The sequence below is a fragment of the Lissotriton vulgaris genome, chromosome 4_1 (genome assembly GCF_964263255.1).
Source record: "Lissotriton vulgaris chromosome 4_1, aLisVul1.2, whole genome shotgun sequence".
NCBI lineage: Eukaryota > Metazoa > Chordata > Amphibia > Caudata > Salamandridae > Lissotriton > Lissotriton vulgaris.
Genome location: NC_141691.1, coordinates 695,767,457 through 695,780,639, shown reverse-complemented (window position 1 = coordinate 695,780,639; position 13,183 = coordinate 695,767,457). Strand labels below are relative to the sequence as shown.

At 41.8% G+C, this 13,183-nt stretch overlaps 1 protein-coding gene across 1 annotated transcript in view; it reads left to right on the top strand.

Annotated features, from left to right (window-relative positions):
• Positions 1-13,183, top strand: part of ABCA13 (ATP binding cassette subfamily A member 13) — a 2,590,787-nt gene that overhangs the window by 425,263 nt on the left and 2,152,341 nt on the right. Inside the window, exon 15 of the mRNA XM_086964984.1 lies at positions 9,750-9,927. Coding sequence (XP_086821110.1) covers positions 9,750-9,927 — 178 coding nt within the window. The remainder of the gene's footprint in view (positions 1-9,749; positions 9,928-13,183) is intronic.

Below are 13,183 nucleotides of genomic sequence, written 5' to 3'. Positions count from 1 at the left end.
GTGTGAAAAAAAAACAATGCATTAAGCCCTCAGCGTCGACACTTTGCTCCATCCAAGGTACTTTCTCAGCGGGCCCTGCCCTTCATCCCTAACCTGCCTGCCATTGGAGTTGGCCTGAACTTTAAATTTGCACCGGTGCCTCGCAACTTCAAGTAACCTTTTACCCAATAGTGACTTCTAAGCACAATTTTTGGTTTATAATTAAAAAATTCATATCTCAACTTCTATTTATTGGGTGCTTGTCGTTGTTCTTATTTTGCTCAGATAAATATTCTCAATTTTTGCACAAAAACTTTACACATTGACTTTGTAGATACGTCTGACTGCTCTGTGCCAAGCTACCAGGGGATGATCACAGGTTACCTTATTATGTGTCGAGCTTGCCCTGACTAGAATGGTGGTTCCTGCAAGGCCTGGGTGCACACCTCAGCCAATCAGGAATTCCATTTCTAGCTCTCCTATTTTATTCACTCTTGCCGTTAGGCACTTTAACACAACATTATGGTGGCTTAAAGAGCTCCATAGCATCTTAAAGACCAAGTGCACTAACATCCTAAGTTAACTGTAACACATTGTACCTATTAATTGTCCTACCACTATACTGGCAGAAACATTATATTTGTCTGTACAATATAACTTTCGAAATCTTTGAATAAATACTACCAAATATCATGTGGTCTGCTAGAATGCTCACGTGCTTATACCTATGAAGGATAAATATGGAATTCTTATCCGAAAGTGTCGGAATGCGCAATATTAGCAGTAAGTGTGCACATACCACTAGCAATAAGGCTGCCAACGCAATATAAGTTCCAGACAAGGTCTCAGTACATTAGCTCCTGGCTCAACCCTTGGTAGGTGGCAAAAAGAAGGCAGGCTGAACTGAGGAAACAGGTCTGTGAAGCATTTAAAAACACCAATGCATTAGATAAGTAAAGACAATAACAATACACAACCAATTTATAAATATAGGAAATATTTATATGCTTGAAATGACATCAAAACACCAAAAATACAATAAAGGGAACCAGAGACATGAATTGTAAAAGAATAACCACTTTGCAGTGCTTAAAATCATATGGTGCCAACTTGGGGCATCTGCTCGCACTTGACCGAGATAAAGTCAAAGTTTGAGCCTGACCGTGATGGAGCTCTGGTCAGATTCACAAAGCAGGAGGCCACAGTCACAATGTTACCTTCTCACTTTTAAAATTTTCTGGAGGATTTTTTCTCACCGTCAAGCAAGGATTCTCTTCAGGCCGGATTTCAAGTTGACGACGGTGGCTTGGCTCAGTGCGAGACCAGAGTACAATCTTGGAAGTTTTGAGCCCTGGAGATTTCAGCTGGATGTTCCTGAAATCCGGCCAGGTCGTGGTTCGACGTCGGTGACCTGACTCTCGTTGATGGGTCGGTCAGCTTATGGAGTTTTTTCCAAAAGTTTCTCCAAACGTCTCCAAACTTCTGGAACGTTTTAGTGAAGGTTCCTCTTTAGGGTTCAAAGTGCCCAAAGCACAAATCCAAGAGTTTAGAAGCTTTGAGATGTTTAAAAGTCCACTGTATGCTTTCCAGGCTGGGGACATTTTGGGGGTGATAGTGCAGGTGAGCTCTGTTAACCTGCTGCTTTCAGGGAGTCCAATCCTTAATCCTTTTTTCAGCAAGGCAAAGTCCTCAGGGCTGTAGTTCCAAGTGTACAGCAGGAGCTGCCGTTCAGAGTGCAATCCTTTGGTGTGCAGACCAGGGTTCCAGCAGGGTAGTCCTTTTTATTTTTGTAGTTTCAGGCAGAAGATCTGAGTTGCTATGCAACTCTCCCATATGTATCCAATGTTCTAGGGTGACAAGTAGGGGGCACTCCTGACCACTGGGCTAAGGGTGCCACCCAAAAACATGACAGCTTCCTCCAAAGTGTAGCATTTTCTTGTCCCACAAAGCACTGTACTTTAAAATTCAAGATTGAGAATTTCTCCCCTTGGGAGTAAGAGCTGGCTAAGCCAACCTACGGGTGTGGATCATTTCCTTTAACCCCTCCCATGCTCATGACAGAGCCGCTCCGTCATGAGCATCGGCTGAGCTGTGCTCATGACGGAGCAGTTCCGTCATGGCCCTGCCGCCGCGCCTGCGCGGCGCTGATTTCGCGCCTGCACGGCGAGTTCTATTGAGCGGGCGGGGCCATGACGGAACCGCTCCATCACGAGCACAGCTCAACCGCGGCTCGTGACGGAGCGGCTCCGTCATGAGCATGCGGCCGCCGCTCGCCCCCCCTCTCCCCCCTAGCGCTGCGGCGGATTTGCCGCCGCAGCGAAGGGGTTAACAGTCCCTTTCCAGACCTTCTGCAAATTCCATTACTGGGCTAACATCTGGCTTGGGGAGTACAGGAAGAGGGGGTAGGCCAGGCTGTCATTCCTTACTGTCCTGCTCCCTTTGAAGCCAGTTTGATTTCTTCAACTCCCTTCTTGGCCTGTTCTCTTCAGCTGCAGAGCTCCCCCACCAGATAACCTCTGTCTCTATGCAGGCCACTTATCACCTCATCAAATCAGTTTGGCTAAGCCTGTTAAGGGCTGGCCAATCAGGAGTGGCTGCTAGAAGACTGGATTTCGACTCAGAGAAAAGAACGTTCTATGGATTCTTGTATGTAATAGTTATGTTAAATTCCACAGTGGCAAGTTGTTTGATTTATCATTACCAATCTTTTAAGTCCTTCAAATAATTTTTGAGCTCAATGCAATTAATAGTTACAATGTATTACAGTATTCCCATTTTAGCCAATGGAGCTAAAAGTGCTAGACCGGGGAAAAACTAAATTAATTGTCCCCCCCACCAGGGCATATAAAACACATTTTAACATGTCCCTGCTTATTTTCCAATGGCACCGTACCCTGTGGGTTTCAAGGGTGGACCTGAGGGGTGACTTATATGTAAAAATAAGGTAGTTTAACACTTTGGAAGTACCTTTATATCCAACGTCGAATTTGCATGTAATTTTAATTTAAAAGCAGCTTGCAAAGCAGGACTGACTTTTAAAATGACAGCAGGCTTCACAGCAGTGCACATTTAAGTGTCTCAAAGTTGCTGGGCATCTAGACCTACTTGCCCTACTGTTGTGTAGCATTTTAGAATCCAAGCGTGATTTGCTGATTCATGCCCTTATATAGCTATAATTCACATTGCCCTTATATAGGCATATAAATCATACCCATATTTAGACATAACCCATCCAGTCCAAATACAGGCATGGCAACTTCCACTAGTTCCAAAAAGCCACAACGATTTATTTAAAAGCTGTGCTTCAGCAGACAGGGACATCTCCTTGCTTGAATATTGATTTGTACTAGAAATCATGGAGTTTTCGAAGAACTACCATTCCCTTGGGGTTCTTTGATGATGTTATTATGTTCGACCTTACGTCAAACAAGGCACCTTCAAGGTATAAATATACCTACACTTGCCCTAGCAAACACACAGTGGTTAGGAGCAGCTCGACTATCTACTTGTCCGCCATAGCTCGCTACAGCAAGTGCTGAAGGAAGCCGACCCTCCAGCTGACGCACTGACAGAGAAGCTGTCCTTTCTCTTGCTGAGAATCTAGCTCCAGTGTTTCCAAGCTCCCATCGTGGGGTGTTGAGAAATCGAGTCCCGAGACAGAGATACCAGACCTCCTTCATTCTAAAACCAAGGTACGGAGCTGATTAGACCCTAAGAGAAATCTTGGATAGATTCTTGCCAAAGAAAAACTAAACCTATCCTACACCTCACTTACTTCTTCCCTCGTACTAGACTTAGGTTAGGTTCATTGGGGTAGGCGTATTTTAGAAGCACCAGTTGAGTACTTTTAGCCTTTGTTATTTATGTATGTATTTATCTATGGTCTAGGAACCATACACTGCTTTTGCAGTACTATTTCAAAATATTATTCTTACTGTACGCATTATACTTTGCAACAAGTATTACGATTGAAGCAGTTCACTTTACTTGCTTGAGAAAGAAGACTGTTCAATAAACCCTTTTATTGAAAACACCCGTCTCTCTATTTCTCTGCACCTCTGATGAAACGAAGCATGGACGATTGACTGAGTAAAATATCTATCTTTTGTTTCCACGACTCTGAAGAGCAGTTTTATTCTTGGGGAAACAAAGTTGCCATGTTTATGCAGTTGTCAGAAACGAATCCCTTCTTGTTTATTCGAGAACATTTCTAGTGACCTCTGAGCTAGCTGGCACTCACAATTAAGTCTAATATATTCGATAGAGACCTAGTGGACCTAAGTCCTACGTCAAATCTATAGGATATATTATTCCAATGCGCAGAGCCTATTGAGAATATAGGAACTACACCACACTACCACATACTGGGGACTTACAGGTAAGTTATCTGTGCGAAGAGCACTGGCTCTGGGCCTGGTTAGCAGAGCCTAGGGCACAGTCAGAGTCAGTTACCAACAGTATAGGTCAAAAAGTGGGGGTGATCAGGACAAAAGGATGACTTTCTCATAAAAGGGTACTTCAATTTGTTTTAGTGTGGATAAGTTTTGCAAAATATTGTTTTTAGAGTTACGTTTGCTTATTTGACAAATCAACATTGTGCTCTGGCAGTGCTTCTTTTTTGGCTTCAAAATCACAATTCCAGAATAGCTATTTATAAAAAGTGTCACATTCAGCAACTAAGAGCTCTTTTTTCCAACCCATAGGTTGCATTCTGGGATGTGTGAGTAGGTTTTAAAATGGCAAATTTGGGCTTTTTAAAACCAGCAAGCAAAATGCGGTTGGCAAACAAATGCTAAGACATGGGCCATTAGGCGATTCAAAAAATTAGACAATATGTAAAAAGGAAGAAATCGGAATATCCTTATAATTTATGGATGGTGATACTTGTTCCCATGTATAACAGTGGATGGTATATTCCTAGTTGAGACGTTGACTGAGCTCAGCTGTAAAAATTTTACAAACCTGTTGGTTGAAAAGAAGAACACGGATAGTATAAATCTACAGCAGAAACAGATCCTTCTTGGTCAGTCAATTGCAGAAAATGATCTGGAGGCCAGTGTCCACATGTTCTGTTACTCCAAATATTCCAATACGAAGTGCAACATTTGAACACAAATTTTGCATTCTACCATCCCTGACCAAACAAGAAAACAAAGACAGTGAAAAAAGGTGTACCACTTCCACATCCTTAATAGAAGAACAAAAACAGTAATAGGGAGTAATAGGGATAGGATGCCTGGCCTTCACCCTGGGGGTGTCCAGGAGTGGACGCCTCACAGGGAAAGCCAGGACGGGTTCCACAGCAGTATTCATACAAGTGCCTTGAGACCCTTGCGGGTGAGTAGTGCGCTATACAAGTATCTAGTTTTATATGACACTTCTCCATCTTACCAGAAATGCAGCCACAATACAGGGAGAGAGGATGTAACTCTTCTCCATCTTTTATAAAATAACTGGAATGCAGGCATCTACTTGTTCAACGCAGTCAAGAGTAAAAACAAAAATAGAGACATCTTTCACTGTAACATGATAGAAAAAGGGGCCAGATAAATCCAAAACATAATATACATAAATTAATTCAAAATTCATGATGGCACAGGGAAAACAGCTCATACGTCAGGCGTAAGGATCCATGGCAACAAACCTTTCACATAACGAGGTATCTGGAATACCCACACGGAATAACCAAAGACATTTTTTTTAAACCATACGTGTGAACAGTATCTAGGAGCTAGCCAAATAGGTACAAGTGAAACCCACAAGCGGTGTTGTGTGCACAGCACCGTCCATATTAATTAATCTGGATCCCTGGGTCATTAACTTGTAATGTTCTCGACCTCTAAGAATCAACTGAATATGCAAATACTACAAATCACTCAATAACAGTTTGGTTCTTCGATGTAGAGGAAGCCTTTCACCTGCCAATACCCTAAAGATGTATTAAATAAACTTAACTGCCCACCATAGGTCACCTTGCTTCCTCATATAAGCACACCATTGACGAGCTGAAGTTAGTGTAAATGTCGGCTGCTTCGAGTTGCAATAGAGCTCCCAGCAGAGATGCTCTTTGCAATTGTTTGCCCTTCTTATTGAACCACCTTCTAATTCTTTATTAAATGGGAAAAGTATTAAGGTCAACCCTAACACTGCAGGAGCTATTCACATTTGCTGATATATGAACAATGTATGCCTCTTTTTGCTACCTGACAAAACAGATATATCAATGTTTTCAGTAATAGAAATATTTGTTGACTTCTCTGGTTACAAAATAAAACATGTTTAAGAAGCTGCTCTTTTGTTACACGCAAACAACTCCATCTAATTTACAATTTAGAAATGTGTTCAAGGGGAAATGTGTGAGTAGATCAGGAACTGCCTGTAGTTCTGATGAGCACGTTTAGACCACTGGTACTAACCACTGTTCTGCCCAACACCCTTGCATGGAGGCCAAATCTGCTGCTTAGGGCAGGACTGGGAGAGAGGAACAAATGCTCATGAATAAGTGCCACAGTAAACATGTGGATGGTGGTGTTTGCTGAGTGAACACACCACGACAACAGGAATTGAAAAACTGTGCTATTGTTGAGGGCTGTCACTTAAAAATGTTGGACCCTGTCCCACATTATTAAAGAAAGGAAGAAAGAAGAGAAAGAGATAGACTATGCAACAGAAAACAACAAGCATTTGTAAATGAATTTGGTTTCTTTTGTGCAACCCTTTGGGCCTAACCCAGGCAACGGCAAATACATTTTCTTTGAATTTGTGTTTTTTTTTGGTAGGACTAGCTAAGCACATACCAGTTACATGTGTTCACTTTCGCATATTCTTCTCGTAACCAGCCTTAACTGTTATGTATTTAAAATGATTAACATTTGCGAGTGGAATTACTATACTATGGTGTCAAATGCTAGGGCTTGGCATCTTTATTGTAGGGCCAGCTTCTTGCCAGGTCTTACCACCAGTGTTCGGGGCCCGGCATGTTGTCAGGGACTGCCATAAAGCAATGCGTGTCCAAAGCTTAGATGTGCCAGTTGTGACATATGGGAATGGCTAGACTGTTTGTGACAAGCAAAATAGCTCTTGTCTACCTTTTTGTGATGTACAAATCAGCCCAATATGGGATGGATTCTCTGCCAATTGGAAGTGAACAGTTGGCCTATTGCCTTAGTCTTTGGCCAGGTAACAGTTTGCTTTTGTGTTTGCAGAATCCTGCACAGGCCAACAGAAAGGACAGTCATACATTCCTTCTCCCTTTCACCGACTCATTTACCTGTAAACACAGGCAGTTCTTCATGCTGTGTCGCTGTAAGCAATACAATTATCTGTGAAGCCTTAGGTTGCAGAGAGCAAACGGAAAAGAGAGCTAGTGCGGTATCACTCACAATGAGACAAAGCTTTTCATTTATTCTGGTAGGAACAGAGAGTAGGGCAGAAGAAAGGGGGTAAAGTGTCTCTTTCCAGCCTGCACCACAAACGAAACATGATCATTGCAAGATATGATAACATAGATAACGTGCACGAGGGATGGGTGAAGCAAGTAAACAACCAAGCTAGCAAGTGCAATCGGTCTAGTCTAGTGGAACAACATCTTCACTGCAGAGGACAAAAGACATAAGAGGGACTTCAAGAGAAATTTGGACTGCTTCGTTTTTATATAACCCACCTACAGTAAGTATAGCTCTATTATTCCATATCCAGTTTTACTCTCCAACCAGGGCACTTAGTTGCTCTTAATCTGTATATCAATTTACTCTCCTTAAACTTTTGAACTGGCCATACATGTTGTCCTATTTCAGTCATCCCAGGTCTTGTTTGTCTAGGGGGAGAGGTGCCAGTCTAGATCTTAACACGAATCCCAGGATTATCGTATGTGCTCTACGTTGGACTGTTCCTGTCTTAGTGTACACCTTTCTCAGGCGCTGCTGTCTGCAGATTTGGGTAGGAGATCAGGACTGATGAAGAAAGTAGGAGTACTCTCCCTCTCGTAATAAAATAATGATACTTGCACATTTACAGACCCTTAGAAAGTGGGACAGGGACAAAAAGAGAAGGGTAGGTTAAGAAAGAGGTATTGGCAGGAATCACGTCCACGCAGCCTTGGTATTTGAAGGCACCGGAGGCTGGATGCTGAATTAAAAACCTGCTCTTCTCCCATTATTTTAAGTAGTGCTTATGAGGGATAGAACTACACTAAATGTCAACGGTTCTCAGTCATGAGAGTGCCAATCATACAGGGCCGGTTTTTCAATGAACATCATTAAGCATACTGAGGTTTTTACATGCTTAACTAAAATAGATAAGTGAAACTACACATCCTATTAAGCTTTGTGTAACAGTCTTCAAAACTAATTTTAGTGAAACTATTGGCAGGATAAATTGTTCAGCCATGAAAGATACAAGACAGAAGAGATCTCTCAACTCTCCTGGCCCCACGCCGCACCACCTTAAGTGAATAGCCACCAATTTGTGTTTTTGTTTCAGTTTTATATAGCGCAAGCTTGACCCGAAGGTACTGATTGGAGTGCTTTACATGAGTAGCAATTGCATTCCACAAGCATTGGTAATGCATTGGTTTCGCCTGTGTGATGAATAATAAGCTGTTTTTATCAATTACCGTCGGGACGAAGGGATGAAGGAAAGAGCTTCCTGACAAGTATCACGGGAGTGGAGAGGATGTGGTGCAGCGGCCAGAGCTGCTGGCTCGAAAGCTAGGGATCCTGGTTCGATTCTCGGCGGCACAACATCCTGTGATTCTGGGCAAATAACTTAACCTCCCCAGGTTATAAGTTGAGCTATATAAATCTGATGCAAGACAAAAAAGCTGAAAGAGGAAAACTTTATGAAGAAATAATTCCACCAAACTGGATGTTAACAGTATTTCAGCTACGGGAAACTGATAAGAGAAGCAGACGAGGAACAAGCATTGGTAAATGTAGGAAAATATGTACAGCCAATAAAAATGGAGGAAAAGTAAGTGGCAAGCACAGGAACCTATCAAAAGCCAGGGAATGTAGGGGGCAGGCTGTAAGCCCTTTTAAGATTTACATTAAAAACAATAGGTCTCACAATCACAGCGCAAGCGCTGTGCAGGCGAAACCTAAAAACATGTCAGGTAAAATTAGTCAGAATTTGCTCACAGTCTTTAGCAAATACATTTGTATTTTGAGAACCTACCTATGTACTAGTAGGTCCGACATGCCAAAATACAGAATTGTCATGGGTTGTAATTCACCCTACCTCATTAATATATATGAGGTAGGTCACAAATTGCAACCCACTATGATTGGATACAGTCACAGGCATGAATGGAGTCAGCAGACCACCATGTATGTGACTGCTTTTAAATGAATCAATCCTTTTTTTAAATGCAGCAAGATTTCCTAAAAGGAAAACGAGATGCATCTAAAAAAGACAAAACCATGTTTTTGTCAACATTTGCAAATGGGAAGGATTCACCTGGGACCACTTCCCATTTGCAAATGGCTTACCACCTCCTTTGAGTTGGCGGTAAAATATTAATGTTTCGTGTCTGGAGTTTGGACGCAAAACATTAATGCATACCATAGGGAATCGAAATTCAGAAGAGATGCCCTTAACACACAATTCAAATACATTTTCAGGGCAGCTGACAGTAACAATTAAGCTTTTATTTAGTATTCTCTATTATTTCCACATGCTTAATGTAGAGAATTCCAAAAGCGCTGCCATGGTGTTTTCAGCTGTTCTATCTATTTGACCTTGATGATTTTCAACTCATTTTTGTTTAACAGTTTTTACGGACTGGTCAGTCCCGAAGATCTGCCTTTGGTTCCCTTCAGTCCCTGATCACTTCTGTCTGTAAAGAGGAGTCAAACTTCTTCACCAATGACAATATGTTTGCCAGTATGCCACAGATTACTGAGCTGTTGAAGAAGGACATGGAAAAGTACAGCATTCCGCAAAATTCAAGTAAGATACATTACCTTCTCACCCAGAGAACTCTGGGCCATTAAATCTATGACTCCAGGATAGCTTACCATATGTTTTTAAAGCACTTCAAGCTGGAGCTTCATGCTCTTCAGCTGGAGTGCTGAGCATTGTTGTTGTTTTTATGGTTGTATTTTGTTGCCTGAAAAATGTTAAAAGAAAGACTCTAAGACAAATTGTTTGTTTTTTGTTTTTCTTACAATAATTGGTTATTTTTTGACAAAAGCAATAGAGCTATTTTATATACGCTGATATTCTGACCCCTGGATAAAGTCAAAGGTCCCACTTTTTAAATGTTGATGTTCTGATCCTTTGACAGAGTCAGTCAGTCTGCCTTTCTTAAAATGATACCCTTTATAGTTTGTAAAAGGCTGCTTAACAGCCAGTGAAATTAGCAGATTTGTTGTTAACTTCTTTGCAAAGACGTGCTTTTCATAGATATGCAATCAGTATTTGGTATTGGTTTTTAATAACCAGTGTCTTTTTTTGGTTATGTTTTATTCTTCTACTTGGAAAATGACCAGGGAGTAGGCATTGTATTCACAAGTCAGTATTTATTCCCCTCTCCGCCACCATCAAATGAACTAATCACATATTTTGAGTTCCAGTCTTGCCTAGAGGTGCACTTTATGTCTTGAATTGACCTCTCTGTTTTTGGGGCACTAACTTTAAACCTAATAAGGCTGATATGCTTATTGCTATTGTGGGAAAGATGTTATTATGTTGTGTGAAAATTCATAACAATACATTTACCTGAGAGAATAGAATAACATAATTTAGGCACTAAACAAAAATTGGTAAGGCATGCTGAATGACAGCTGACATAAAAGTTTATTGGATTTTATTCGCTGAACGTTTTCAGAAGGTCACAAGAAATGAGCATTGAAGTGTGTTCTGTAAGAGAGATTCACACCATTGGAGTAATGCAGAAAGTGAAGTGTTCCACTTTCAGTCTTGGGACCATTGAAATCTAATGACATTAATAGATATATATATTTTAAACTTTGAGTTTTCAATTTAGTACAGTGTTGTACAAATATATCAAGTCTACAGTTACACGGTACATATTGCATTAAGCCATTCAGATGTTACAGACATCACAATAGTTATCATTAGTCTCATTATGCCGTGCTTTTATCAGGAGAACTAAATCTACAAGAAAAAGGCAGGGGTGGTCCCAAGTCGTTCTGTGGTGCCTAAATCTTTCTACTAACCTGGTTCGTTATATATGCCATAGAGATAATTACTGGGATTGTGTATCAGCAGTAGTGTCTAGTGTGTGGAGATTGGTCCAAAACCATTGCCGGATATCGCCGGGTCTGGAGGTGGACGGCTGTAGAGCTGCGTAGAGCTATCTATTTGTATCAAAGTATATTAGGCTTTTGATCCATGTATTCCTGGTGGGTGAGTGTTTACTGCCCCAATGTATAGCAATATCTCTTTTGGCAAGAAGTAGGGCAATAGCTACAAATCGGATTTAGGCATTAGGAATATCTTGGACATACCCCAGGAGTGCAGTCAAAGGTTCAATAGTAAGTTGTGTCATACAGGAAACCTCAGTAAAATAGTACGATGCAATCTTACTGCAGGTCTATGTCATGTGGGCAAAGTCTGCTAGAGAGGAGTGGCATTTGGGCCACTCAGATAAGCCAGTTGAGTCTTTTCTATATAGTTTAGCAGGTGTAGCATATGCATGCCAGAGGAATTTAAAGTGTAATCATTTATGACGATGATTGAGGGATACTGATCATGTTTGTACACAGCATGCATACCATTTTGGGTCGGGTAAAAGGTGTCCTAGATCTGTTCCCAGGCAGCTCATAGCTTGGCATCTCAGGTAAGAAGTAAGGCCAGGCTGGCACAGTAAAGCTTAGAGATTAGATGATCCCCTTCAGTATCTGTTATAATCAATGTGAGAGGTGACAATTCATCCTGCTCTAAGGCGTAAGTTGGAGTGTGGGCCCTAAGTGGCCCCTGTAGCTGCTGCAATACAAAGTGGTCCATTTAAGGGTCAGTTTGGAAGTGTGTGTCCCCTGTGTGTGAGAGTACATGTCCGTTGGGGAAAAGATCCCCAGTTCTGCTCAAGGAGTATCTAGAAAGGGTTTGGGACTAGCATTTCTTGTGCGATAGGCAACCAAGGGTGAGCAGCTAAGGTGATTGCTGGGCAGTACAATAGGTCATTTCCTGGCCAAGTTTGTTGTAGATATCATTTGGATATCATGCGGTTCTCGCTGTAATCCTGCCAGCAAGATTGCTGCCAATGGCTTAAGGGTAGTCAGGTCCATCTCAGGCCTGGTGTAGGGTATTCGGGCATCCGGGTGGTACCAATTGCGAGCAAAGCTACATTGAGCCACCAGGTAGTAAAGGTGTAAGTTGGGAACTACGAAGCCTCCACATACGTACGGGAGGACCATTGTGTCCCATCCATTCTGTGGTTGTCTGCCTCCCCAGATGAGTTGCATTAGGATTTTGTGAAATATGGCAAAGAATGCATTGGTCAATGGGATAGGCACATTGTGAAAGAGATACAGAACTTGGGGCAGTACTACCGTTTTGATGATGGCTATGTGGCCCACCATCAAAAGGGGAAATTGGATCAATTGCTCGAATCGCATGATCAGTCAATCCACCGCAGGGCCATAAATGAGACGTGCGATTTTTTTCCTTGTCGCTGAATATGTATCCCCAAATACTTGTTAGAGGTGTTGCACCACAGCAAACGGAATTCACTGTCAATTTGACTTGTTGCGTCCGTTAGAGGGATTCATTTGGATTTTCCCCAATTGATATGTAGTCCTGATAGGGCTCCTTTCCGAATCATCTCTCGAAGGATAAGTGTCATATTTTGACTCGAGTGTCGTACATAGAGGATAATATCGTCAGTATAAAGCGTGACTTTGAGCGGGCCAGGTTTAAATTGCAGGCTCCTGTGGAGATGGAGTGCCTGTAAATGGCATATTAGGGGGTCTAGATGTATAATGAATAATAGAGGTGACAAAGGGCAACCCTGTATTGTTCCCTGTGATAGTGTGAATGATGCACTTAGTGTCCTATTCAGACGAATGAGTGCTGTAGGTTGAGTGCCAAGTAGCATGATAAGGGATATGAAACCTAGAGGAACCCCAATTTTGTGTAGCGAGTCATGCAGGAAATGCCACTTCAGTGAGATAAAATCCTTTGTACCATTTAATAGTGCCACCACTGCTGATACAGAGGGAGATATTTTATGTAACACCAT